The 27,801-nt window shown below is 40.0% G+C and overlaps 2 protein-coding genes across 2 annotated transcripts; one reads left to right on the forward strand and one right to left on the reverse strand.

Annotated features, from left to right (window-relative positions):
• Positions 1-13,505: 13,505 nt before the first annotated feature.
• On the reverse strand, positions 13,506-19,414 carry rgs4 (regulator of G protein signaling 4). The gene is made up of 5 exons (XM_010778117.1): positions 19,284-19,414; positions 18,901-19,008; positions 17,036-17,100; positions 15,451-15,614; positions 13,506-14,874 (listed from the first exon to the last, which is right to left on the reverse strand). Exons 1-5 carry the CDS (start codon positions 19,325-19,327, stop codon positions 14,635-14,637), a joined length of 621 nt encoding a protein of 206 aa, XP_010776419.1. The 5' UTR covers positions 19,328-19,414; the 3' UTR covers positions 13,506-14,634.
• Positions 19,415-19,615: 201 nt separating this feature from the next.
• LOC104951513 (tensin-like) lies at positions 19,616-23,303 on the forward strand. The gene is made up of 5 exons (XM_010778174.1): positions 19,616-19,636; positions 20,857-20,921; positions 22,592-22,675; positions 23,044-23,156; positions 23,242-23,303. Exons 1-5 carry the CDS (start codon positions 19,616-19,618, stop codon positions 23,301-23,303), a joined length of 345 nt encoding a protein of 114 aa, XP_010776476.1.
• The last annotated feature ends 4,498 nt before the right edge of the window (positions 23,304-27,801 follow it).

Here is a 27,801-nt window from a genome sequence, read left to right on the forward strand (position 1 = left end):
AGCGGAGCTTGCTGTCTTTGATGTTAAGTCCATTTCCCTCATGGCACGAACTTGAGGATGACGTTCTGACATCACTCGAGGCGGCGGGAAGATGGGGGCATGGTTGCACCCCGGAAACACATGAGCATCTAACACTGGAACGTGTTCTGGAGCTGGAGAACAGGGAACTTCCAGCTCTTTTATCGAGGAGAGGAGAGGAGGCTGTCAGGCCGCCCTTTTCTTCTTCCTCGTCTGGTGGCTGAAAGTCTGGACCGGCTGTGCCTGAGCGGCTGCTGCCGGAACCGGAGACTTTCTTGGCCAGCTCGTCCTCGCCTCGTGTCTGGGCTGGAGACCCGGGGCGGGCTGTGGCCTCTGCTGTTTCGGGATCTTGAAACGGGCAGGACGTGAGGCAGCCTGAGCGAAGGACTGCCGCGGGGCCATTGAAGGCGGCGGCTGGACCCTTCGGGGAAGACAAAGCTGGAGAGCCTCATCCTCCTTCTTTTTGGATTCACACCGCTGCTCCATCGAAGCTAGAGCGGAGCCAAATATGCCCTCGGGAACAATAGGCATTCATTTCATTTCATTTCAAACCTTTATTTAGACAGATTGGTCCCTTGAGATCATCGATCTCATTTACAAGGGAGACCTGCATCATACATGCATGTCCAAGACGTCCTCTTTTTCCCGGTCTGGAAGGTTCGTCAGGTTAAGCCACCTGGCTCTCTCCTGTACCACCATTATCCCCAGTGCTTTGCCCGTGGCTTGGACTGCACAGCGCAGCACACGGAGGTAAATGTCCGTGATCGCTGCGATTTCGTCCCATACGGCAGGCTCAGATTTGTTCGTCATGTCCTCGCAGAGCTCCGCCTGGTAGGCGGTCAGCAGTGAGGAGACGTTGAGCGCTCTGAAGGACAAAGCTACGGCTTTATAGGCTCGTTCAGTCATTGCTGACTGGAAGCGGTCCGATTTTGCTGGTAGCGTGGGGTTCCTGCTCGGTGCCGAAGCCAGCCGCGTGAGGTCCAGTTGGGAGCCCCAGCTTGACACAGCACGGGGCTCCGCTCTCGTGGCTCTTGCCGCCACCGGGCCCAGCCTGACACGGCGCGGGGCTCCGGTTCAGCAGCTGCCGCTGTTATTGAGCCCCAGCCTGTCACAGCGCGGGGCTCAATCTCCGTGGCGGACGCCCCCATGTCTTGATTGCCGGCCGGCGAAACAGCGGACATGAAGGGGTCCTGTCCCGACAGGCTAGCTTGGCGCTTTAGCCGTCGGCGGAGGCTCTTGATGGTGAAGCGAGAAGAGGTGTTTGAATTATGCTGCGACGTAGCGCAAGCTACTTAAAGGGTGGGTGGATTCCCTGACGTAGACGTCAAGATCACCAGCCAATCAGGATTGGCGTAATGAGATTGATGCTTCTGTTTGCATACGCGTTGAGGCGCATCCCATAGTGAGACATCGAACGGAGTGTTATGAATGCGAACTAATTGTAAAACATTCAAAAGAAGGTTTTAGCATGCTAAGACACTAGCGTGAGATGCTGCTCCTGTTGCTATTGGAGTGGCATGGACAGATTCCTCATTGGCTCACACCAATTTTGACACATTCACATACTGTATGTCAAGTTTTGGGAAAATTGAAGGACTTTAGTGGAAGAAGTAGGAGAACATGTGTTATTTAATGTTTAATGGGCCAGGGCTTTACATTACAAAACATTTAAATGTTGCTTTGTAACAGAATCAAGCAAAAGGAGTTGGACAGCAAAAAACAGCTTTAAGAAAACAGAGTAAACCAATTAAAAAACATCAGAGATGAAGGAAACAGACACCAGTAACAGATGCGTCTAAAGAACGTCAAAATCTCAGTCATCCATCATACTGCAGTTCCTAGAAGTAGATGGAAAAGGTCAAATTCCTAGGGTCCCAAAAGGAGGTTAGTGACATTTCTAACAAACATTTTGTTTTTGTGAACACACAGTGTTTGGTAGACTTGGACATAACAAGCGAGAGCGGAAAATACATCATGGCAAAAGCTGTCAATATTTATTTAAACATGCTTTATGTTTTTATGCAAATTAGTAACTTGCTGTTCATAAAACCATATGATAAATTGAAAGCGTTTACAAATCCAATTAAATAATCACCAATAAATACCACTGCTTTTGCTTTAGAAGTCTGCTTTATAAATCGTACAGCCTAAAAGCCTGCTTTGGGCATTTTGCCTGATTCGTGACTTGATTTCCCTCCAAATGTGCAGTATTAGAAGAAGAAGTTCACTTTGACATGAATGCCTGATTAAATATTCCGGAAAAAGTTTCCGTGGAATGATTCATTCTGCTTTGCCAGGAGTAATGATTAGCCCTCTAAGGACAACCAGAGCCCCAGACATGTTCACATCTGCTGCCAAAACAACGATCAGACTTCAGACAAGAAACCACATATTACTATGCCGACCAATATACTACTATATCTGAATGCTAGTGCTGTAGCGATGCGTCGACGACGTTGACGCATGTCGTTGACTTCAAAATATCGTCGACGACATATTTCCTCGTTGACGCATCGCCACACACACGTGGGTCACCCAAAACAACAACAAGCAGTTCGCAATCGCACTTTAAACACTATGGAGACTGAAACTGCTACCACCTCCTCCTCACAGGATTGCGCACGAAGCCCTGCAAAAAGCCCCCAAACAAAAACATCTCGCCCTAGGTCTTTCAAATTGAATTTATTGAAATCTCCAATATCAACGTAAGAGCTTGTTCGGGGGGTGCTAACACTTAACAATAAACTTTATCGTTTACTTTCTCCGTCTTTATATGTAGATATAACTTTTCTCCGTTAATCTCCATCACGTTGTTTCCATAGCAACAACAACTTCCTGTCAACAGCGCTACCTCTCCTTTAAAATAAAAGCATATTCATAAATAGGAACAGCCCTAGTGTGTTGTGCAGCTTGAGTTCTGTGCACTTCGGTAGTGCTAACTATCTTATAGCTCTCCGTGCGGTTTGTTCGTGCTTGGTTGGTTAGTAGTTAATGTTAGCTACCTAGCTAGCGGCGCCAGCTGTGTGTTAGTTAACGTTTGTCAGCATTTAATGTTGGATGGAATGGTAGCTAGTTTACGTCTGCAGAACACCGCTATCTAACCGCTACTAACCCGGAACGAACAAACTGCACAGAGAGCTAACTCATGTTGTGGTTGTTTACGAGTCAAACATAACATTAGACTAACGTTAGTCAGCTTATAGTATCAATGTGTGTCAACTAACGGAGCCAAGCAATGTCCAGGCCAGGGCTGCAAGTAAGCTGGTGCACAGTTGTCATGAATGAAGTAATGTTTTTTGGTATTTATTTGATATACATTATGTTTTTTATAAATCGAACAACAGAAAAATAATCGTTAGATTAGTCGACTAATCGATGAAATAATCGCCCGATTAATCGTTTTCAAAATAATCGTTTCCCCCCAGCACTACTGAATGCAAGTTTAATGTGCTCATTTGTTTGTGAGATTCAGTTTCAACCTATGGTAGAGACATCTACGTAGAAAGTTAGAAAGATGAAGCTTACAGTTCTCTTGAGAAAAAAGGTTTTATAGTCCCCAGAGCTTAGAATAGTCTGTAGGGCCGTAAAACATTCAATGCCTTTTTTATGTTTACTTAAGCTTCATTATCAGGCAGTTGCGTGGGCATGGCCAAATCGTCAAGCACACGGCAAGCTCGCTTAGTTCCTCATGGGTGATGTCAACATTGAAGGTTCTCATGCCTTCGGGGCATTTAATACATTATCAACGTATTAAAGAAGAACGCATTATTTTCATGCTTCAGTAAATGAAAGAACATTCTATCATTTCCCTGGTGATATCTGTGGCTGGCACTGCTACACCCACAGGGTTTCAACCAGTCTACAGTCCGCTGAGTCGGTCGGGCTGTCAACAGAACTGACAGCATGAATTGTTTGCTTAAGACTGAAGGTAACATCCCTGATTTACAAGATGCCAATTATTTCCACATCATAATCATGCTGGCATCAAGTGATGTTGTTTTTCTGACTTCATGTTGTGATTGGCATCCAAGTGGTGAGAACCATGTTTTAAAGTAATAGCAAACAAAAATTGACTTTCTGTCCAAGCAAGTATATAGTGGAGAGTCTTCTCAATCCATGATTACTATTACGGTGCCAACAACCCTCTCAAAGCTCAGGTTATTAGATAACTCAACCCTGTGTGTATCGATTTTGTGGTATCTAGAATGAAAAACCTTGACAGTGTAATGAATACGATTTATTTTAAATCCCTATATCCCAAATAAACAGAGGCCAACTTACTTAAAATGTAATCAGTCAGTGTAGATTGATACATACAACCAGTGGCGGCCGGCCCATAGGGGCGCTAGGGGCGCCGCCCCACCTCTTCCCAAAAAAAATTAATATTAAAAAAATATATAAAAAAAAAAAAAAGATTTTTTAAATTTTAATTTCTTTAATTTTAATTTGTAATGAACAAGGTAAATATTATATAATTGGTATCAGTAAAATGTATAATCTACAATAAAATCTCGTTTAAAATGGTGTTACGATGTCTAAAGTTACTGATAAGTCACATGTTTCCTGCCTGGCCTTGCCCGTGTATCATTACCCTCTCTCGTCTGGGCGCTAAGGGAGGAGCCCTCAACCAGTGCAGCAGCAGCCACTAGCAGTGTTGCCAACTTGGCGACTTTGTCGTTAAATTCGGCGAATTTCCAAACCAAAAAGCGACTAACGACTAATGTAACGACTTGTAATGGTGTTATTAGGGACTTTTCTGGTGTTTGGAGACTCACGTATTGTTCAGCAGTTAACGAGCCGCGGGTGCTGCCGTGAGCCCCTCTGCTCCTGCTCTGCCCTCCCATAGTACTCACAGGCGCTAGTTGCCTCCCGCAGTCAGCTCCAGCTGCCAGTCAGATGCAGAGAGGAGACAACCACAGCTCCCCCGGCGTCGAGAACTGTAAAGCAATCTGCGCCATGCGCCAAGCCGTCCTGGTTTTTGGAGCTGGATCCTAAATGTAAAATTAAAAATGTTTATTTCATTGTCATATAGTGTTCCATTGTCTACACTAATAATAAAAACTGCCTTTGCTTTTTTTCTGGGCATTGACTCACACAGCCTCAGTCNTGAACATCAGCAGGAGAGGACTCTTTAAAGTAGAGACACTACATACTGATATACACCTGAACATCAGCAGGAGAGGACTCTTTAAAGTAGAGACACTACATACTGATATACACCTGAACATCAGCAGGAGAGGACTCTTTAAAGTAGAGACATTACATACTGACATACACCTGAACATCAGCAGGAGAGGACTCTTTAAAGTAGAGACACTACATACTGATATGAACCTGGAAATGAGAACAATATGCCCTCTTTAAAACCCACATCAACAGAGACTCAAGTGTTTTCCAAATGATCAGCTCTGATCCAATAGGATCCTCAAAAGGTCTCTCCATCAGCCAATCAATGTGTCTGCAATAAGTGTCGCACTAATTAGAAACCATTGTTCTGAGCACCGGCTGAGTCAGTGCATTCATCAATATGAAATGAAGAAGCAGCCACTTAGCATGGGATTACCATCAGGACTTCATTTGTATTGGAATCAATTCATTTGACGTTCATCGCAATCGTGCCTCGAGGCTGCGCGCAGAAGTCCCTGAAGTGTGTGAGAGGAGTCCATAAGGCTTTTCATTTTTCAGATTGAGAGAGAGGGGAACATTAAGAGGGAGATAGACAGAAAGAGAGCACAAACTGTGAAATTAGAACCGATTTCTTCCCGAGGAAAAGTCACTTATCGCAAATCAAACATAGTAAATGAAAGGAGCAGTGCAAATCAAATGGCTTCATCTTAAGCACCTTGGCAATATCCAGCAGCTAATAAAACACCCCGTCCCAGACCCCAATTTCACTTCCTGTCTTGTGCGGCTGTGACACAGGCGGAGGCACTTCAAACTACAATGAGAGATGTCATCATCGCAAATGTATCGCCACAAATGGATCATTAAGACAGATGAGAGAGCTGCCTGGTTATCTCAGTCCCTGTCTCTATCTTTGACACCTCTTCATCTCACTTTCTCACACACACATACTGTACACGTTCAAACATGCATGCACACACACATCCCTGCCCTCCTTCTCTCCGGAGATGTAAAGTAATTGGGTGCAGCGGTGGGTTCCACGGTCACGTCCATCCTTAATGGCACATTCAGGGTGAGGGCTGTTGAATCAAAGCAGCTTCAGAAGTCAACGTAAAGCCAGGGGGCTTTGGGGGGTGGGAGAAATATGAAAACACATCATTCCCTGCATTCTGATGATTTGCTATGCATTCATTTGTGCCTTTCTTGCATCAATGTACGGTGAACACGTCTTTATATATGGAAAGGAAAACACATCGTTGCTGGGTGACAAGTCAACATAAACAGTTCTGATGTTAAACAATGCAGAAAGGCTCTCAGGCGTTCTGTGTCGCTTTCAAATATTTATGTTATTCCCGTTGACTTGACACACACACTAGTGTTGGCACAATAACTCCTCCAGTAACACCTTTAAATGTGCATGTGACACCCACTCACATCAATCAACTGGAATGTATTAGCTTGTGTTGTTTCAGCAAGGTGTGTGCTCATGTTTGGAAAGGTTCTGCACATTCAGAACATATCACACTTATCTGAGTTGTCTGAGAGTTTAATAATAAAGTTGTGATGAAATTTAAATAGAGACAATATTTGTATAGAAATGACTGATGCCATATAGTCTGCTATTGACTAAGACACTAAGAGAAGCAGCTGTGCACTGCTCGTCATTGGTCATTGCTAATCTTCATTGTGTGGCATTGTTATGACCCTGGTCGTTATGTATATTGTGTGTAGAGATGTTTCCCTCCTCCTGTGTGTGTGTGTGTGTGTGTGTGTGTGTGTGTGTGTGTGTGTGTGTGTGTGTGTGTGTGTGTGTGTGCGTGCGTGCGTGCGTGCGTGCGTGCGTGCGTGCGTGTGTGTGTGTGTGAACCTGACCTCCCTTTATATTAATAGAACAATAATGTCATTGTTAGCTAATGAATGTTTCCATGCTGAACAACGGCAACATGACAACGTTTTCATTGGTCCCTCTTCTTTAGAGAAGACCAGGAAATGTACTTACACTCAAAATTGAGGTCCCCATAAGGAATCATTAATTTTAGGGTGAAGACTTGGTTATGCTTAAGGTTAGGATAAGTCTCCAGGAAATGCATGTAAGCCAATGTAATGTCCCCTGAAGTAATGTATACGTGTGTGTGTGTGTGTGTGTGTGTGTGTGTGTGTGTGTGTGTGTGTGTGTGTGTGTCTGTGTCTGTGTTTGTGTGTGTGAGCAAGCAGGTGGTGCCCGTTAGCTGATTAGCTACCTTCAACAGTCTGATTGGTCCACCTGAAGAAGAGGGGAGCATTTAAGCTGCAGCCGTGCAGTTCCTCGGCCGCTCTCTCCGACTCAGCTTCTCCTGCTCCCAACTGTTGTGTATTTTGTATCTGTCCTTTTGTACTTCTGTCCTTGTATATTTTGTAAACCTTGGAAGGATAGCCATAACTTTAACCTGTCCTTGTTGGACACGCCTTGAGTCTATGTGAAAGTTTGAAACCCTTTCTCTTTTGGTTGGTTCTCGTTTTCTCCTGTTTTTACGTCAGTGTCGGAGTGGGAAAGGAGGAGAGAGTGCACATTTTATGCTGCGCCTAGGTTCCCCTAGATCTGGGCGTAACATAATTGGGGGCTCGTCCGTCCGGTCCTTCCGTTCTTTTCGTCGGGTCGGGTAAGCATTGCTATCTTTTTTTCTTGTACATTCTGGATCTCTGGTTGACAGTTTTTTTTTTTTGTTTTTTTTTTGTGTTTGAAATTTAAAATGGAAAGTAAATTGGAGTTGTTTACTACAGAACCTTCCATTCAGAGTTTAGATGACTGCACAAGAGCAGATTTGGTGTTAATTGCCCAGTCTTATGATGTGTTTGTGCCTATAAATGCCAAAAAGCAGGAATTAAAAGAACTCCTGTGTGAAAAACTAATCAAGAGGGGTGTGTTTGAGACAACTCGTACAGGTGAAGTGGATGATCTGGCCCCCACTCCAAGGCCTGCTGTCAACAAATGTATCAAGAATTCATCAATAACAACTATTTTTTCCCCAAATACTACAATTTCACTTTATAATGTATAAAATGTTCTCACTAATGTGCAGTCTCTGCTTCTTTTACTGCATCGTTTGAGGCTTGCATACTACACCCGACTTAAACAAAGGCATTGCTGCGTCTATTAGCAGATACATTGTATAGCAGTCTTTCAAAAATTCGCTTTTATTGGGGGTACCTAAACGCACATGTTCTGAATTTTGAGAAGTCACATGCCCCTCAAAAAGAGGAATACAAAACATTCAAATGCTGATTGGAAGAACAAAAGCATTCACAGACAGGGAATGTTTCCTCAAACACACTTTTGTATTATACTATTCGAAGCATTGGCGCGATTATCATGACTCAGATCTTTGAAGTTATCGAGCTGTGGATCTGTGAAAAGCTACAGCTTAGCCTTCAGTTGAGGCATTTCACTTGTGCACACAGTCAGTGTAAATGAATAGTAGTAGGGAGAGAAAAAAATGAAAGACCTTGCATGGTCTTTCCTTATGAAGGCCGAGCCGGCTTTAGACAACAATCGTGTGTCCATGATGAACACAGAGCCGTACTCTAACGCTGTAGGTCAATAATATCTGTGAAATAGCAAGAAAATAAACTCAATGAACCCCAAACATCATGATATAAGAGATGTTGGTTCAGCACAGTCACAGACATTCGTGTATAACCTCGCCACCATGGAGGAGGAAAGCATTGTGTCTTTACAAGGACTCGTGAGAAATATACAAGGTCCTCTCATTCGGAATACCAAGTGCTCGCTTTTTAGCTTTTAGATTTTGAGTCTGTATCTTGTTGTAAGTCCACAAGGTATTTTGTTAAGGTGCTCCACAGAGACATGACTTTGTCTTTTTTTGAAAACACCTAATACACAAACATGGATACTTTTAATTTGAGGTCAGTTCTTACGCTCTCTTACCGTGTTGCCTACTGTACTCTAAACACGTAATGCGCAACAATGTGGGCGCTAGTTTAACCGCTAGTGGAGGCTGGTACATTACATTTCCGTTTCTGACCTCACCCACTTCTTTTTCTCTCTCCAGGCTGTTCCCATGTTACCTGCTTACCTCCAGATATAAAAAAAACCACCCTACGCATGCACATCCATTCTCAAACCCCACACACACATGCCGTGGAGATTGTAGTGTGAACGGAAGAGAGAAGTGAAACGCCAAAGCGAGTCTTATGCTGGTGGCTTAATAAAACTGGCAATAAATGTTTGTACTCTGTGTTATGATACCGTTATATCTGACCCTTCATTTAGCTGTGATAAATCCAGAATATTTTATTTATCATATAGTGACATCATCATGAAACACTCGCTCTTCTATTGGCTAGCGCTCCAACACATTGTACGTGATAGGCTAAGGGGCGGGACATCTCTAAGCGGTTGACCAATCACAACAGAGCCGGCCAGCTAACCAATCAGAGCAGATTGGGCCCTGGTTTCAGACAGAGGGTGAAAAGAGGTGCTGCAGCACAGGCAGTATGAGAACAATAAAGAGCTTTTTGAACATTAAAGCATGGAGACATGTCCAAAAAATATTAACATTAGACCTGAAAATGAGCATAAAATGATTTTAAGATGACCCTTTAATTGGGTGAAGGAGCCATGCTGTCACTAGCATAGCCAACTACCAATATTAGCTCCAGCCCGCCTGCAGTCAAGATGTTTTTAAAGCCCCATTTACGTTTGTGTTATTGTTTGTGCTTCATTTGCTTCTTTATTAGAAATGTTAACCTTCTGAATGATGTTTCCATCAACGTGTGGTGAGTTAGCAAACCATCTAGAATCAGGTTCTTTTTGTTGTTGTTTTGAACATTAAGCCTCTACTGAGTACCACTTTGTTTATGCGAAGGTTTCTATAAGTGGCTATAGCTACTCTATTGAGCTTCCCCTGCTGATGGTAAGCACAGCATACACACGCAACATACATGTGACACCTGGAGTTTATTTCTGGTGGATAGGTGGTCACGTGGCTATTCCCTTAGAGACTTTATGACTTGTGTGACAGTTGGTGTCCTTCAAGTTGGGGCGAAAGATGGCTGAAGGAGCCTCTGAAATGGGACAGGCCCTGTCATACTGTAATGACATATTTGGTCTAGAAATGCAGACTCTGGGAGGATGCAGCCGGTGAATTGGAACAGAGACTCTGACACTGCATCACTGCCGCAAGGTGACGACTCACACCTGCAGAGGCTGAGGTCAAACAGAAGGGGCAGAATGTGATGCTGAGGGCAGCCATTTAATGTTCAGTAAGTCACAAGCTGACTCATGCAAAGGGTGACATATTTGAATTGTATTTAAGTAAATAAAATTCTTATTTGACTATATTTGAGCTTTTTATATGACCAACATCACATAAAGTATAGATTTTTAGAATTAGAATACTTATTTCTTCTTATTATTATTATTATTATTAATTTGTTATATAATGCTACACTGAACAAAAATATAAACGCAACACTTTTGTTTTTGCTCCCATTTTTCATGAGATGAACTCAAAGATCTAAAAAAATTTCTATATACACAAAATAACCATTTCTCTCAAATATTGTTCACAAATCTGAAAAAATCTGTGATAGTGAGCACTTCTCCTTTGCCGAGATAATCCATCCCACCTCACAGGTGTGGCATATCAAGATGCTGATTTGGCCATGGGTGACAGCAGTGGGTCAAACTGTGCATTGTCTCTTCAAAAACAATACAGTTTTTGCCAAGAAGGTGAGGCTTATTGACAGGGCGATATATAAATATACTGTTGGTACTTGTCAATGTCTCTAGGTGTGTACATGTAGCCCTGTAGATACCATGTCCTTTTGTGTTATCTGTTTTGTGTTCATGTTGTAACCTACTTGCTGCCATGTTGGACAGGTCCCCCTTGAACAAGAGATCGATGATCTCAATGGGACCATTTGGCCGAATAAAGGTTTAAAAAAAAAAATGTATTATTAAAAAAATATATATATTTTGAAAAAATTAAAAGAATCGCGGTAATTTTTTTCAGTCTCACGACGGTATTGAAACATTATTTACCGCGATATCGCGATATTTAATATATCGTTACATCCCTAATAAATACCGTATATTACAATGTATACAGTTATATATATATATATATATCAATAAGATATTAATGATGAATGTAACAGTTTAAAAGCGTGTGTTGCTCATGGTGAAGTAATCTTTCTTTTTCATTTTATTTCTAAGACAATGTCATGCTTCCTTTTATACGGCATGTAAGCTGCTTATCACAATCATCCCAAATAATGTGTGACTTGTTCCAAGACACAACATAAAGAAAAAGAAAGCCCTTTGTGCAGGCTGCAGATCTATGAAGCTGAATTTGATTTCTACTACAAGGGGGCAGGGATTGCCAGACGGCCCTCGGGCTTAGAGGGCTGACACATTGAGTCGCTAAATGCCTCTTTGAGCGATGGTACGATGTTGTGATCGACAGTCCGCCAGGGTCTAAGTCACCCTGAGAACAGTAGCTTTGAGCCCCCCGCTGACAAGCTCCTGTGAAAAGCTCTCCTAAAAGCCCTTTACTTTAATACTGACATCTGAACACATATTCACTCACTCACCCACGCATGTGCACATTCCCTCAAGAGCACAACGTTAAAACTCTGAACATGTTGCTGCTTCAAATCCTGTTTGGGATTCCCACCTGTTCCCAGCTCAATGTTCTCTTGCCAAGGTCAACTTGTGTCACTGACTTCAAAACAAAAGCTGTTTTGTTTCCAGGGAAGCTGAAAACTCAACACACGGAGAGATCGTGACTTCTTTTTAAATACTACTTCACGTTTCCTCTCTCATATCAAACTTCAAGTGTGGAACCCACTGTAATGCTGGGCCCATTGATGGACAATGTGATGTTAGGAGACACGGAAACTGTGTTTTGTAATGGCACTTTTATACTGAATTATTATATTGTATTGTATTTCATTATCAAATTACCTGATATATGTTCTTGAGCCAGAGCGACTATATGATTTAATGGGTTAAGAGAGTACAAAACGATTGGTAACGCAGATAAGAAATGTATATCTCATTCTGATCATAGTTTTGCCAGTTCAATTGTTTTGTGTCATGGTTCGTACCCGTTAGCTAATATGGAGTAACACCAGATGTGAAACCACAGTATCAGTATGTAGTGTCTCTACTTTAAAGAGTCCTCTCCTGCTGATGTTCAGGTGTATATCAGTATGTAGTGTCTCTACTTTAAAGAGTCCTCTCCTGCTGATGTTCAGGTGTATATCAGTATGTAGTGTCTCTACTTTAAAGAGTCCTCTCCTGCTGATGTTCAGGTGTATATCAGTATGTAGTGTCTCTACTTTAAAGAGTCCTCTCCTGCTGATGTTCAGGTGTATATCAGTATGTAGTGTCTCTACTTTAAAGAGTCCTCTCCTGCTGATGTTCAGGTNTATTGTCATACTGATATTCTGTACAAACTGTGAAGTCCACTGAGACAAATGTAACATTTGTGATATTGGGCTATATAAATAAACATTGATTGATGATATCAAATGCAACCTCATAGAGCTGCTACAGTAGCATGGCTTTAGACTCTTAATCAAACTCTCGAATCCAACTTAAATCAGACTTTTCACACACAAAGTTCTGATCATCCAACACAACATTTTATTCGTGAACAGTCATAGATGTGATGTATAACAACATCATTTATGAAATATATACAGACAGTTTCTACTTTTCTATTATCACAGTATACATTTTGAGAACACATTTTCATATACAAGGCCACCAAAATACATTTTTAATTTAAGTGAACACACTATGCAGTATGCTGCACACATTACAGTAATTAACATCTGAACATAGCCGTTTGACAGGGGAACTGGTGAAAATCAATCGAATTAGTCACAATTGACCTTTTCGTCACTATTTAAAATCAATACTACAATATTAAATCATGCTTAAACTTCCAACTAGAAGTAGACAAAGCCAATATTTGCGTCACAGCTCAGGCAGTTGTTACTATGGTCACGCTTTGAGATATATAGCATTTTAAGATTAATAACTTACTTGAGGTGATGAGAACATAGACATCAATATGATAACAACCAGATTCAGAGACAGCTTCATCCCGCAGGCAATAAGACTGTTAAACAACTGAACTGCTGAAACAATTTCATAACATTCATCTGCTACTTAGTAATTATTTATCTATTATCTAATATATCATTCAAATAACTTGTATATAGACTCGTATTGCACTATTCCTCTTTTTTTTAAAACTATTTTTCTTTTTTGTATTACTTTTAATATAATATACTTTAATATTTTTTTAACATTGTCTGCTTATCTATATTATTGTGTTGCATTGTTGGAGAAGCCTCTGAGCTAAGATTTTCAACGACATAATTACTCTGTAGCTATGTTAGTTTGACGATAAAGAACCTTGAACCCTTGAACCTTGAAACGTTTGCAGTTGTGCTTGCATGATGAATGTTAACGTAGGAAATGAAGAAGAACATAATGTAAAGCTAAATGCTAACACTTTGTTTGTGCACATTCATTTGGGTATCTGACCCACAAAACAGAATAGAAGACCCTGACAGATTTGTGTAGGCTGTCTGGGGGAGAAATGGTTTCAAATAAACTGTTTTTCTGACGGAGGGATTTTATAAAGATAGGCGCTAAAACGAAGTGTTTCAAACAGTGGGAATACAGATTTTTTTCAGGCAGCAAATGTAAAGAAAATTAATGTGTTTTTTGAACTTTAAAGCATGTAAACATGTTCAGGTAGAAACCCTGAATCCAAGTTTGAATCTGTAAATGTGCATTATATGTCATCTTTAAATTGTGTTCGGTGCATATAGCCTACTGTAAGTTAATATTATAACCATATCAACACTTTTGCATTGCAGATGAATACATTAAGGTTGATTGAATTTAGTTCAATAAAACCTACATACTGGATTACTGACCAACATGATAATAAAAATAAAAATAAATAAAAGCACTGATAGTTTAGTCATCCTCACTTTTATAGAGCTTTCACAGAATATCGCTCAGTGTGATCGTGGTCTCTATGCTCTCATCTTTAAAGTTAAATTGGGTCAGTTAAAGAACAAAAAATGTGTTATTTGTCAAAGAAAACAAACCTCTCTCACAAAAGGCTCCACTGGCAGTTGTTGTTTGAAGGTGTGTCTGTTGGGTGGAGGTAGATTGTTTTCTGTTGTGAGTATCTATATGACCTGGCCATGGCTTGAATAGCAGGCTGCAAACATTTAAACATAGTTGTTAAAATATTAAATATTGATTCACCTTCGTAAATTGGACCTTCAAAGTATAAAACAGAAATAAAGTCTTCAACAAATGTCACGTTCAAAACCACTTTTTTCTACTCAATACATATTTAAGACAAAAACCAACCGTTCTTTACCAGTGTTAACTTTCCAGTACTTTTTCAGTCTTTGGCACATTCTTCTTCCAGTCTTCAGTGTTCACTCTGCTGTTTAGGCGCCACCCGTTAAGGCCTGCCCGTTCTTGGCACTGTCAGAGATTTTCCGTTCCTTCTTCTCCTGAGCAGCAGTGGTCCGTGTCAGATCCTGGATCAGTTTGGAGTTGAGGAAGCGCCTGTAGGAGTCTTTCTCCATCAAGGTGTAGATCATCTGCTGGGCCTCGTCGAAACAACACGGGCAGGGGTTCTCTACGTTTTTCTTTGTTTCCTCTCTGGTGGCCGCGTCTAAGTTCACCTTTAATAAATGGAAAGAGTGGGTTGAGATTTATCAGGATTTCAAGAGCATAAACTTGTATTATGACATACTATATTGCTATGGTTAAAACAAAAGATCTCAAAAATATTGTCCTATGGCAAAAGAAAAGCTTAGAGGAAAGAACAAAGCATTTGTACATTTATATTCTCAGTTTATTTTTACCAACTTTTCAAATGTTTTCAGTCAACCCATATGACTGAACTGAAGTGTTCTTAAATTCCCTCATTCATTCTGAGAGTCTCAAAGTGCTTGAAGGCTTTTTGGTATAGCAGTATTGTGACTGAATATATTCATAGCTCTGCAGTCACATCAGCTTCAATTATTCACTTTCCTGAAGGAGATGTGCAGCTGCATTCATAGGATGTATCTAATGCCTGTGCGGTGTGTTTGAAACAATATTAATTCATCTACATTTTTGTTTTCCGCTTCTCTCTCTAGAATACTTCCTGACAAAATAAGCTAAGGTGCTTTTACATTTTTCGTCATAACATAACATACTGATGAAGCTCTCTAATTGACATTTTATATCTTACATTCTTTGATAAAAATGATTACCTCATTGGTGGCATCGGCCTCAACATGTTGCTGGTAGATCTGCTTGGATCTGTTGGCCATCTTAGAAGGAGCAGACTTCTTGTATACTTCGCAGGCGACCCAGAAGTCCAGATTCTCCTTGCTAAACTCTGACTTCAGGAAGTTGCCGAAGACGGTACGACCCACTAACACAGAGGGGAAAAAAGGATCTTTTAATATCCAATGCACCTTACAGACACATGAGTATGCACATTTGCAAAGCTGAAGTATCATTAATAGAGGGTATGTTATATATTGAAGATCCTTTTAACTAAAAAGAAAATACAGCCTTGACATATGGATATTAAAATGATCTAAATGGTAAATGCCCATATTTGTGTTGAAGAATCAGAATCAGTGGTACAATTTAAGGTGCCAATGTTTGCCAAAATGCTTCCAACTTCCGTTTCCCAATCCGAAAGCTATTTATTAGTTTAAATTGTCTCCAAATTGCTTGTGAGGTGCGTGAAATCAAATAGGAAGATTGTCTCCCCTTGCTAACTGAGTGGAACCTTATGGCAATAGAACATTTATATAATTGAGCACTGGCTGAAACAGTCACTTAAAATCTTCCTCATCAAGAGAAAATAAGCACTTTACGTGAAAGCAGCGTAATTATACTGAGTTATAACATCTCACCGAAAGATCATTGAGTCCTGGCGGCAATAATTGCATCCTTTCTTTCCTAGACAAGTGTTTTCCAATAATCAATGGAAGGCAAAACCTCATACCCTCAGCACTACGATGACAGCACGGAGACCATTGAGGCCAGGATAAGATAAACGGAACCAAAATAGAACCAATAAAAGCAGAAAGAGGACATGACGACGTTGGGAGGTCAGTGGATGAGGTCATGGAACGGAGCAGGTCAGAACCCAGCGGGTTCTTGGAAGGCCATTGCTCCCTTTTTGTGTTTGCGTACTCACAGTGTAATTCTCAGTGGGCTTGTACATACACACACAAACACTTGTACACTCTGCACTCAGCATGCCCTGAGGGGCCGTTGAGTTGTGCCTAGAGACACGTAGCGGAGGAGCAGAGCATGAGAATGCGTTGGAGAGCGCCTGTTTGCGTCTGTTCAATTTCCATGTTTGTGTGACCAAGTGTCCTTCAATGTCGATTATCATCATGATCTGTTGCTACCTAATAAACGCTGCCAAACCAACATATTTGCTTTACTAAATGTATTTCATTTCCAATTTATGCCATACAAAGAGTCAAGAAAGCGATCACTTTTGACCTGCCAAAACTTTACTAGCAGCCATTGGCAAGGAATTTGAAGGACTTGCCTGATCATTTTCCCAGGATAACAGCACAATCATGTCACACGAGAATGATAGTGTTTAGGTTTTAAGTTTTTTTTGTAAACCCTTAGAGAGATACTGCTGGTAAAAACCAATGAGTCAAGCACCCGCATGGCAGTAATTCTCCGTATTGTTGGTGACAGACGATGAGCAAGGAGGGCGGAAGTTCTTTGGGTTTGCTTTGGACATAAACATAACCTAGTAAGGAAGTTTTAGGTTCTACTTCAGGTTAAAGAGGCATGAAGCAACAGTGTTATACTTACTCTCACTGGTAATCACATGGTTGAAAGATTCCTTCCATTTCTTCACCTCAGCTGCAGTTGGCCCACTAAAACACAGATGGAGGGTCTTATTTAAAAAGGTTGCAAATACTTTTTGAGTGTTTTTAAATTCAACCTGCGACATGAATTTAGCAATTTCACTGTAAAAAAAAGACGGAATTAAATTACACGGATTGTGTTCAGGGTCTGAATTTTACATTAAACCATATCCATTGTGGACATAAATACGTTTTAATAATGAACTTACTGTAGAGCACTGTTTGAAAAGGTTAAGAAACCATCCTACTGGATTCCTGGCATTCAACTCAAACAAATACAAAAAACTGAATGCAAAATGTTGTATCAGAAGCATGTCCATAACAATTATATAAAAGAGTATACAATATAGTGGTGCAAGAATGTGTCCTGAAACAGCCAAATGAGTTAGCCTTGATCTCTTCGGTTCCCTCATTTGTTTAGTTTCATCAGTTATGGTTAGATGGTCGAAATATGGCAGTTGTGGCCAAAAGCCAAAGATAACCTAGACGGTTGTTTCCACCTAAAATACTTAATGAAATACCTCATGAATATATGATATTTTGTCTTTAAACAGCAGTTGTTACATGTGGCTAAATAAAACTAAGCATTATCAAGCATTGACCATTGCAATGCTGACTTGTTAGCCTACAAAAATGAATCACCCCTGTGACACTCAATAAAACTATAAAAAACATTTACATTTCTAATTTCTTATTTCGAGAATGTAGCTGAATTTGAAGTATAAATGCCACATTTTTAATGGGTTCAGATTTTAGCAGATAAACATAATTCAAATGTATTTTCTCTAATGCTAGCCATAATAATCTTCTTTACAGTAAGGCAGCTTTGGAGGAAGGTCTTCCTACTGCATCAATAAACTGATCAATAACAGCAGAACATGTAATCACACCAGCTATCCCTGATTTGAAAACTGTTATCTTTATTGTTACACCACTTGAATACTGCTTGCCACTGAAGCTCTAACGTGCTTTTGTGTTGGGAATGAAACTAGTGTTATGTCATTATGGATAATCAATATTTTTCTTCCAGAGCTGTCGCTGAAAGGGTTACATGTTGCTGAAAAAAAGGTCAGGGTTTGTGTGTCGCTCATAAAGGACGGTAGGAGGCTTCCTGATGGAGAAGCGATAGAAAAAGGCTATAGGCGAGATTGAGAAAAAAGAAAAAACATGTTTTCTCCAAAGTAATGTAAATGCATTTCAAAATGCAAACACATAAACATAGTACTAGTATGTCAAAGTAATATTAACCCTTATAAATGCTGCCCATGGTAACAAGGACCAGCTCTGGAATTACACATATGAAAAGATGAAGGAGGGGCTCAACACAAAACAAGTGCCTGTTCTCAATTTCCCTTTTTCACCTGGTCAATGAAAGCTCACGTGTAGTCAACATCTTTTACTCTTCTTAATAATCAAGGTGGATACAGTTTTCAGGTCTATAAAATTGCCCTGAAACTCACAATATTAACTCCCACGGTGATCCTAGAATAAATCGAACACATATGTCATAAAGCAGTATTATCCTTCTATAACCGAGGACATGAATCCTCCTGCTGTGCCCTTCATCAAGTATTTCCCTGTTTAGTGCTTCTAACTAGAAATGCAGTCCATGAGCACTTTTTAACAAAATAATATTCATCTCTCAAGATTTAATCAAGCATTGTCTGCTTCAGTTATAATCCCTGTGTTAGTATTCATAAGAAAATACACACTCCAGGATGAGCAGTTTGATGTGAGATGTGAAGAATACAAAAACAAACATATATTTTAAAAGCTTCGCGATTTGAACAAATAGAAAGTCCCTCTGACCTCTTAGCAGCTGCAGCATCATTTTTCTCTTTTATCTGACTCTGATGAGATGTGTGGTGCTCCGGCTTCTGGAGTAAGAAGGATATTTTATGTTTGATGTCTTTGGCGCTGTGGGGAGATGGACGAGAGGAAAGTGAGTGAAATGCATTTGAGAAGATTTCCATTTATTTGCATAAATACACATCTGCATATAGTATCTGCTTTATGTAAACAAATAATAAGCAACAGGTTTCATTTTTGAACTATTGTTTTAATTACTCGGCTAAAGTGACATTTTATATAAGATACCAAAAATATAGAATATACAGTGTATGAAGTTCCTATATCACAAAAAATATACTAACACTCCTATCAACCTGTTGCTTAGACTTTATTTGTCTTACCTTTTTAAGCATGTTGCAGGAAGCGTAGCAAGTCCTCTACACATGTTGGAATGATACTGATCCAAAGTGAGCTCTGTTGTTTTGAATGACGACAGCACAGCCGGTGTGAATTCAAGCAGCAGAGTTTTCAATATGAGACGGCAGACAGCTGCTGTCTCCACCCCCAGAAGTAGCTTTATACCTCCAGGATGCTACCACTGACACCAAACTGACCAATCAGAGGAGACAGGAAGAGAGAGGGATACTAAACTGAGAGTGGGGGAGGGAGGGAGGGACATCGGGGGAAATGTACTGCAGGTCTTTGTAACCAAATCAAAAGGTGTTTTCTACTGATGACGACCAAAGCCATCTTGGTGTGGAAAAACACAGGTACTGTAGCTTCATCAAACTCAGTTAAAAATCTAATCCAGAACATCAGTATGTTATTGTTAAGGCATTCAAGAGAATGGTAGTGCATTGTGGGAATTCTGAGACTTGAAAGTTGTGCCCCAAATAAAACATCTTGTTTCTTGCGGTTTGGATTATCGCATATCTCATGGTAGCATAGAAATTTGAAAGACAGGCAGTCATGGTGACTTTTTCCGAGTGGTGCTTCATTGCTTAGATCCTCAACCATTCCCTCCTCATTTGTGATAATTAGTTCACTTTATATTAAGGTACACAAATTAACCATCAACTAGTTGTTAATTAACATGCATATTATAGACCCTCCAGAAAAACGCGGGCAAAAATCCTTGATTATGCGGGCTAAAATCCTTGATTATGCGATTAAACATACGGGGTTTTTATGTGATTTTATGCGGTGAAATTGCGGGAAGTTGCGAAATATGCGGAAAGTTGCGAAATATGCGGGAAAAAAGAATAACAATTTTTTTAAATATTGGGCTGTCTTATTTATTCTCTCTCACACACAACCTGCCACTAATGTTAAACCCCTTTACTATTCAATTAAACACATTCAATGTTTATTTATTGTAAAAGCAATTGGGCTATTTTAATCTCACACACACACACACACCCGGTGTGTGTGTGTGTGTGAGATTAAAATAGCCCAATTGCTTTTACAATAAATAAACATTGAATGTGTTTAATTGAATAGTAAAGGGGTTTAACATTAGTNATTTCACATCATTCATCCAGATCTGTAAAGTACCTAAAGGTATTAAATAAATGTAGTGGAGTAGAAGTACACAATTCACGTCTGAATTATAGTGGTGTAGAAGTATGAAATAGCATTAAATAGAAATACTCAAGTAAAGTGCAAGTATCTCAAAATGGTCTTTAATACAGTACTTGAGTAAATGCACTTAATTACTTCACACCTCTGACATTGTACCTGCTAAAGACTTATTTTTGAGTGGAGCTTCTAACTTTGCGTGTGTGTTTCTGTGATGACACTACTATCTGATTTGAGTTTGGATCTTGAATTTTAGCATTGCACCAAAATAAAACGACCCTATAACCCCATCAAACTAAAATGCTGATGATGTGGAACGATTACTCTAGGAGGCAGAGCATCATTGCCTGGAGGATACATCTGTGGTTGACTCTTGCTTGATTTATGTCTTTTCAGGGCAACCGGGGCAGAACAGGAGTGGTGGTGGCCGCCTACATGCATTACAGCAACATATCTGCCAGGTAGGTCTATGATCCATACTACACCTGCAGAGGGGAACTGTGTAGCACACTGAGAGAGAGAGGAGTTGAAGTCATACAGAAATAGCGCAAATAGTAAAGGAGAAGTAAACCAGGTAGAATGGGGACACGAGAGGAAAAACTAAATGAAGCAGCATTGTTCATCACAAAACCGAAGCACACATTCGAACAGACGGAGATGTGATAAACACAAGAATGAGGGGCAGAACATGAGACCGGGCAACAGCATTTTTATTTGAAAAACTATTTGATATTACAATTATAAGCAGAAAGCAATGAGTTAGCTTCTCACCAAATCACAAGACTCAAATTATAAGTGCCCACCTTTTCTTTATAGGATTTGATTTTAGATCTCATACTGTAGATAGGATGGCATCCTCCTACATAAACCAAAGAGATGTGAATTGTTAAATTATCAGAAGGAGCACATGACTCGGTGTCGTCTCAGAAAGAACACCAGGAACAAATGAAACACACTCTGTTCCCTGCAAAAGTATTACATTTCTCTTTAAACTCATTACCTCACAAATCGTTTTAAAGCTGGCGTGAAGTAGCTGTGAAAACTGAAGTAGCAGCAAAAAGCCAGAACATGAAACCACTGTGACATTTGCCGTACGGGAATATAAATGCTACGTACAAAAATGGCAAGAAGGTGTTTTACTGTGTGATAGGTTACGGAGGCTATGCAGAATTAGCTGCTAGAAATAAACACTGAGTGTAATTTATTCTGCAAGATCTTAAGATGTGTGCTAGACACACTCGGCTGAACTTGCATGACATGATAGTGCATACTAGGAAGGTCTTCATTGAGATTTAGATTTATCTGGCGATCTGTTCTAGTGAGAAATTATCTTCTTTTTTGTTTTCCTTATCATGTTTGTTGTGACAGGTGCATCTCATGCTATTATTCATTGCCTAGTTATGTGTTGACCCCTGTGTATACTGACATAAAGAATGCTGAAGGATGGTGTTGCATAAACATGCTTTCATTTAAAAAAAAATAATTTAAAAAATGTTCATGTCATTGTGTGACAAATGCATGGCCCCAATGGCAAGGCTTACTATGAAAACATCCTATGACGCACTCTACAGTACATACTAATATACTTGAAATCAGAGGAGGAAGAAGTAATAGAACCATTACTTAAGTTCAAGTAGCAACTAGTTTGTACAATGAATCTGTCACAAATAAAGTTCTGCATTCAAAAAGTACTCACTGCACAAAATAGTCCATTTCAGAATTATGTCACTTTAGTTACTGGATTATGATATTGATGCATTAATGTTTTCATTACGCCATCAAAGGTGGAGCTAGTTTTATTTATTTTGGATACTGCTGCTGAATGTATTAACCTGTCATTACTTAGCATAGTTCATTTGTTGGTTGATTTATATTTTGCATTAGCTAATAATCTGTCAGATAAGAGTATTGAGTACAATACTTGCTTTGAAATTGTAGTGGAGTAGAAGTATCAAGTAGCATAAAAAGGCAATACTTAAGAAAAGTACAAGTACCTTAACATCAAATTTACTTTGATCACATTCCGAAATACCGTGGATTTACATTGCTTGTACTCCAGTGGAAATAAAAGGGCTTTTTTTAAGGTACTTTACTTCCTGTGTACTGACGGAACCTCTGTGTTTGAATGCAGTGCTGACCAGGCTCTGGACAGGTTTGCCATGAAGCGCTTCTATGAAGACAAAGTGCTTCCTGTGGGCCAGCCATCCCAGAAAAGGTCAGTTGTTGTTTATAGTATGAGTTTGACCCCAGTGAAATGTCTCTTTAAAAAACCCTGTGTCTTTTTAAACCTACAAATATTTAAAGCTGGGTTTTGGATTTGAATATGATGTTAATATGTCTGACTTGTTGATGAATGTATCTGTCTGCTGTTTGGTGCTGGGCTGGGAATGTAATCATGGTCACTACCAACACTCATTGAGTATAAAACAAATATGTAATAGAATACAAACAAGGTAGAAGGTTGACTTATTTAGCATGGCTAAAATTGTTGTTGCGAGAGTTGAGGGACAAATACTACCTTCATCCCTTTATTGTAAACATAGGAATTATAATTGGAGTTCTCTCTTTATTTATCTTGCTCAGGTATGTGGAGTACTTCAGTGGCTTGCTCTCTGGACATATCAAGATCAACAACAAACCCCTGTTCCTTCACCATGTGATCCTGCACGGCATCCCAAACTTCGAGTCCAAAGGAGGTTAGTGCAGAAATGCTCTCACACATAAGCAACTTCACATAAACTTCTTCATTTTGTAACTTTAAAAAAAAAAATGGTTTTGCAGGTTGTCGTCCTTTTCTCAAGATCTACCAGGCCATGCAGCCCGTGTACACATCTGGGATTTAGTAAGTCTTAAAACACACTCTCACTCAAATGCTTTTACAATATTCCAGGGATAGCTAGCTTGTGGTGGCTCAATAATAAAACAAAAACTGATTTTCCTTTATAGCCTCTCCCTTTACTCCCCTTCCCCCCAATATCCACATTCGCCGTCACCCCTGCCAGTTTATACTCTATGCTTGCCTCACATTATTGTGTTTAGCTAGCCTCCCCAGCTGCAGGCTCTTGTTTCCCTACTTTAGATCCCGCAGTCACTTCTAGTGTTATTTGTGACCGGAGAGCCAATTAAACAGTTAGACAGGCATCTGTGTGGACGCCTGCAGGGTATGACTGCCAAAAGGAACCCGATGGTTCCCAGAGCCAGACAGGAAATAATGGTTTCTATGATTTTTCTGTTGTTGTTTTGGGAAGAGTGGAGGTTAAGGAGAGGATAGCAGGGGAGCGCTGCCCTCAGATGAATGAGGCACAGGCCACAGTGATACCACATTTAAAAGCATTTAACACATAACAGACAGACTGTTTTATCGTGGTGCATAGTGTGCTTGTTCTTATAGGAAAAACATGCATGCAGAGTTCAGACCATGCTGTTTCCGCTAAAAATGCAATTTGTACACCTCCCTAGTATTTTAAACTTTAACAACTTAATACATTAACCAATAAGATTCATATTGTGTCACCTACTGCAGCTCTGGACGTTTTAACAAAACTGTTCATGAACAATGATATAAAGCTTTAACGCCAAATCAGGTGCTTTTGTGAGAGCGCCAGCACTCATAGAAAACTTGCATTGGACAATCCCGTAACGTGTAATCCAGAGCTGTACAGCCCTGCAATGAGGGAGTACAAACATTTTAATTGTCATTAAGTAACTTGCGTTATTTGGCCATTATTTAAATCACACTCTCAGACCTCCGCACAGTGTGGTTGGTTGTGAATGGACCCTAACCTTGGGGACAGAGCAAAAAGCATTTATATATTATCACTTTAAGAAGTTTGAATGCCTAATGTGTTTGCCAATCAAATAACTTTATTTAGAGGTTTGTTTCTGTCCATCCGATTAATATAAGTACAATATCAACTGGCCTTTAAGCTCTGTTTTGATCTCCTCCTACTACTTTGGGTAACATCTTGCTATTTATCTGCTAAATATCCAGTGAGTTAGAATGCTAAATTAAATATTTGTCTGTCATTTGATACTGTACAAGTAACATACAGAGTGTTTATCAGAGCTTTCATGCTTGAAAGTGAGGGCTGAGTTCGTAGGCGAGAAACAGTTAGCTAAAAGATGCTAAAATGCTTCAGATAACAGAGAGTTGTTAATAATCCTTTGTAAATGTGTTCGTAAAAAAGACACGTTTAACATTACCCATACCAATTTGCATTATAAGTTTCGAAATATTTCTTATTGCGGTTTAAATTCCCTAATCCCTATCTCCTGCCTTTTACCCTATCCTTGCTTTTGCCCTCTGAGTTTAAGGGTGCAGCTTTTCTGAAGCGTTGTTAAAATTGTAACTGTAAACAGTGAAGCCTGCTTGTGTGGAACATGTCTAGTGTTAATACATAAACACTTTTACAGCATACACCATAACTAAGTGTGACATCAGTGCGCATATATTTCCAGACTGTCGACCGCTTAGAGCCCCAAATCACATTCCTCCCCCCTTTCTCTCACATGCTCTCTATTAGCACCCTCCACCCTTTGATCCCTCTCTCCTCATGTAGACACTAATACCCAAAATTAGCCAAGCGCTGCTACGCCCTGTGATGGCCACTGTTCAAGCATATACCTGATTGTTAGTAGACGATGTAGATCATGTGAACATAGTTATACCCAGACAAGTAACATCAAAAAGAAAATGATGTAGCGGAGTTATGTTGGATTAGACCAGTGTTTCTCAAAGTGCTTTCTTTCAGAAGCATGACGGGGGGGCGCGAGAGACCAGGAGGAAAAACGGTTATTAAAAGAAAAAAAAATCATAATTTGAAAAATTATTGATTTGAAAATAATATGATACAGTAGGCCTACAGTACAATTACGTCTGGGTCTCTGTGTTTCATTCAAGCTCGGCTCTGTGTGTGTGTGGAACGAGCCATTTTGTGTGTGTGCGTGAGCGAGATAGAGCGCACCAGTACCGGAGATCGTTGTTGTTAGCTTCTGGTGCTAGCGAGCTACGCTAACAGATATAAGGAGCTTTTTCAACAACAAAGTGGAGGAGAGTCCTCTCCTGTCAGACTGAGAGGCTCAGTGAACTAAAGGACTCTCTCAGTTTTATCTCAGTGGGTCTCAAACGTTTTGGTCACCATTAATGTAAACAATTATTTCCAAGGCATACGTTTATATGATCATTATAGTTATAAAAAAATAAGAGAATAAATGAAAAACAGGTATGAAATACTATATGACAGTAAAAAAAAATAAAAGGGTGATTTTTAAAATATACATAGAGAGAAAGTAAATCTGTTCACAGTTCTGTTTCAAATGGGTGTTGAGAGATGTATCCATAGATCTCTTCATTGTGCTCTCAAAGTGCACCAGATTGATGCATTTAACTTCAATATTTAAAAATAAATCTTCCCGGAGGAGCTTGCCCCCGGACCCCCCTATGGGAGGTCCACACACCACCTATAAAAATAGCACTTTACCCCTGCTTACAACTATATGCCGTGAGCTGATTATCGAGCCTTCATTGTAGCAGTCGCGGGTACACTGTGTATTTGCAGTAGAAAATTCAACTGTAGCGCCCGGTACCTTAATGGGAAACCCTAAATGTTTGAGCACCCTCTATGAAACGTCAAGCTACCCCACCAGCNAACTGAGTGAGAGACGGTGCAACGCAGGTAGATGACGTCACTGCCGAAAGTGAAGACTTCAAAATAAAAGCATTAGCTCCCAAAACGGTCTTTTGTAGTAAACATACCAAAATAAAAGTGACAATAAATAATATTGGAACAATAAAATAAAACGTGAGGGATTATTGGTGGAATGCATTCCTGTATATTTATATACCTGCTACACATACATGAAGTATATTGGGTATGTAAGTTAAATCACACACATAAGTTAAAATAAATCAATGTTGGTTTCCATGCACGATACAACTAGTAGTCTCCTATATGAATGTCTTGCTAGACTTCCTACACATACTTAGTCACTCTATACCACAAAATCTGACTTCCTTCTTTATTCATGTAATTTTAATGAAGCAAAAAGATACAGCTCGTGCAATGCTATATCGTTACCTAGATTGTTATAGTTTTACTGAGAGCCACTACGCACATAACTGAATGTCGATATAATGGGCAATGGCATCTGTGGTATACCATTCATAGAAAAATATTAAGTCTCACAACATCTCAGTGCATAACTCTGTATGTAAATAATGACACTGCTCAATAAGATGACTCCAATGAGAGATCAAGCTAATGTTAGCATCTTCACTGGGACCATTTAGCAAACAGCTAATAGCTCTTCTCCACGGGAGGCCATCAGAGCTCTGCTCTGTGTCGGCTTCTCTCAGAATGGCTGTGCTGGAAATGGCACATGATCTCAAAATATCTCATCCGGGAGAAATGAATTGATGAGAATGTAAACTGAACCCACACACAGAGATACACACAAAAATGCTGAGTTTATTTCTTCCAGGGGACATAAATATATGGCAGTTGAGATCCATTTGCTGTAAACATGTAGTCTGTCTTCTGAACAGAAGGCATCTCAGTGGGGAGCCAGCTGGCGTTGTGGAGGTGTAATAGTTTAACGAAGGATATATGTCCACGTGGTTGTTTGTTGGTGTGTCTGGAAATGCTTTTTTCAGCCAGTTTGGCACTTTTGCAGGTCTTATTGGCCTGCAGAAGCAGAGCTACCTCTGCAGGGGCGAAAACTGTAAAGGTCCCATTAAGTGTGCTAGGCACCACAGCAGGCATCTGTGACCTTTGTATAAAACAAACAAGGAAAGCTTCTGGCGAAAGAGTTTCAAAAATTGCACTCCCAACCATCCTTCCAGCTCCACGAAGAAGACAAAAGGTGAAGGTAGCTGTAAAAAACTTGAATGAAAAAGTTGAGTCAGGTCATTTTGACCACAGAGAAGCCCACAAATTGTGAAAATACAACTTATTCTTAATTAATACTTGCTGGAAAATGTTTTGAGGAACCTAATTATTTTCTGAAGTTAATTCAATCTGGCTTCCCTTCACAAATGTGATTCATCCTTCCTAACAGGAACCCTCAGTAGCCTATACAGTTAGACCCTCCAGAAAAACGCGGGCAAAAATCCTTGATTATGCGGGCTAAATTCCTTGATTATGCGGGCTAAAATCCTTGATTATGCTATTAAACATGCAGGGTTTTTATGTGATTTTATGCGGTGAAATTGCGGGAAGTTGCGAAATATGCGGAAAGTTGCGAAATATGCTAAATATGCGGGAAAAAAGAATAACAATTTTTTTAAATATTGGGCTGTCTTATTTATTCTCTCTCACACACAACCTGCCACTAACGTTAAGA

Source organism: Notothenia coriiceps, unplaced genomic scaffold (assembly GCF_000735185.1).
Source record: "Notothenia coriiceps isolate Sejong01 unplaced genomic scaffold, NC01 NC01_scaffold00018999, whole genome shotgun sequence".
In the NCBI taxonomy this organism is placed as follows: domain Eukaryota; kingdom Metazoa; phylum Chordata; class Actinopteri; order Perciformes; family Nototheniidae; genus Notothenia; species Notothenia coriiceps.

Excerpts from the sequence above, each read along its gene's own strand:
- rgs4 (XM_010778117.1), bottom strand. The coding sequence starts at position 19,327 with ATGTGTAGAGGACTTGCTACGCTTCCTGCAACATGCTTAAAAAG. Across the intron at positions 17,101-18,900 it reads GATGCTGCAGCTGCTAAGAG|TGGGCCAACTGCAGCTGAGG; the intron begins GTCAGAGGGACT and ends TCTGTGTTTTAG. Across the intron at positions 14,875-15,450 it reads AGGCCGATGCCACCAATGAG|GTGAACTTAGACGCGGCCAC; the intron begins GTAATCATTTTT and ends CATTTATTAAAG.
- LOC104951513 (XM_010778174.1), top strand. The coding sequence starts at position 19,616 with ATGACGACCAAAGCCATCTTG. Across the intron at positions 19,637-20,856 it reads TGACGACCAAAGCCATCTTG|GGCAACCGGGGCAGAACAGG; the intron begins GTGTGGAAAAAC and ends ATGTCTTTTCAG. Across the intron at positions 22,676-23,043 it reads GGCCAGCCATCCCAGAAAAG|GTATGTGGAGTACTTCAGTG; the intron begins GTCAGTTGTTGT and ends TATCTTGCTCAG.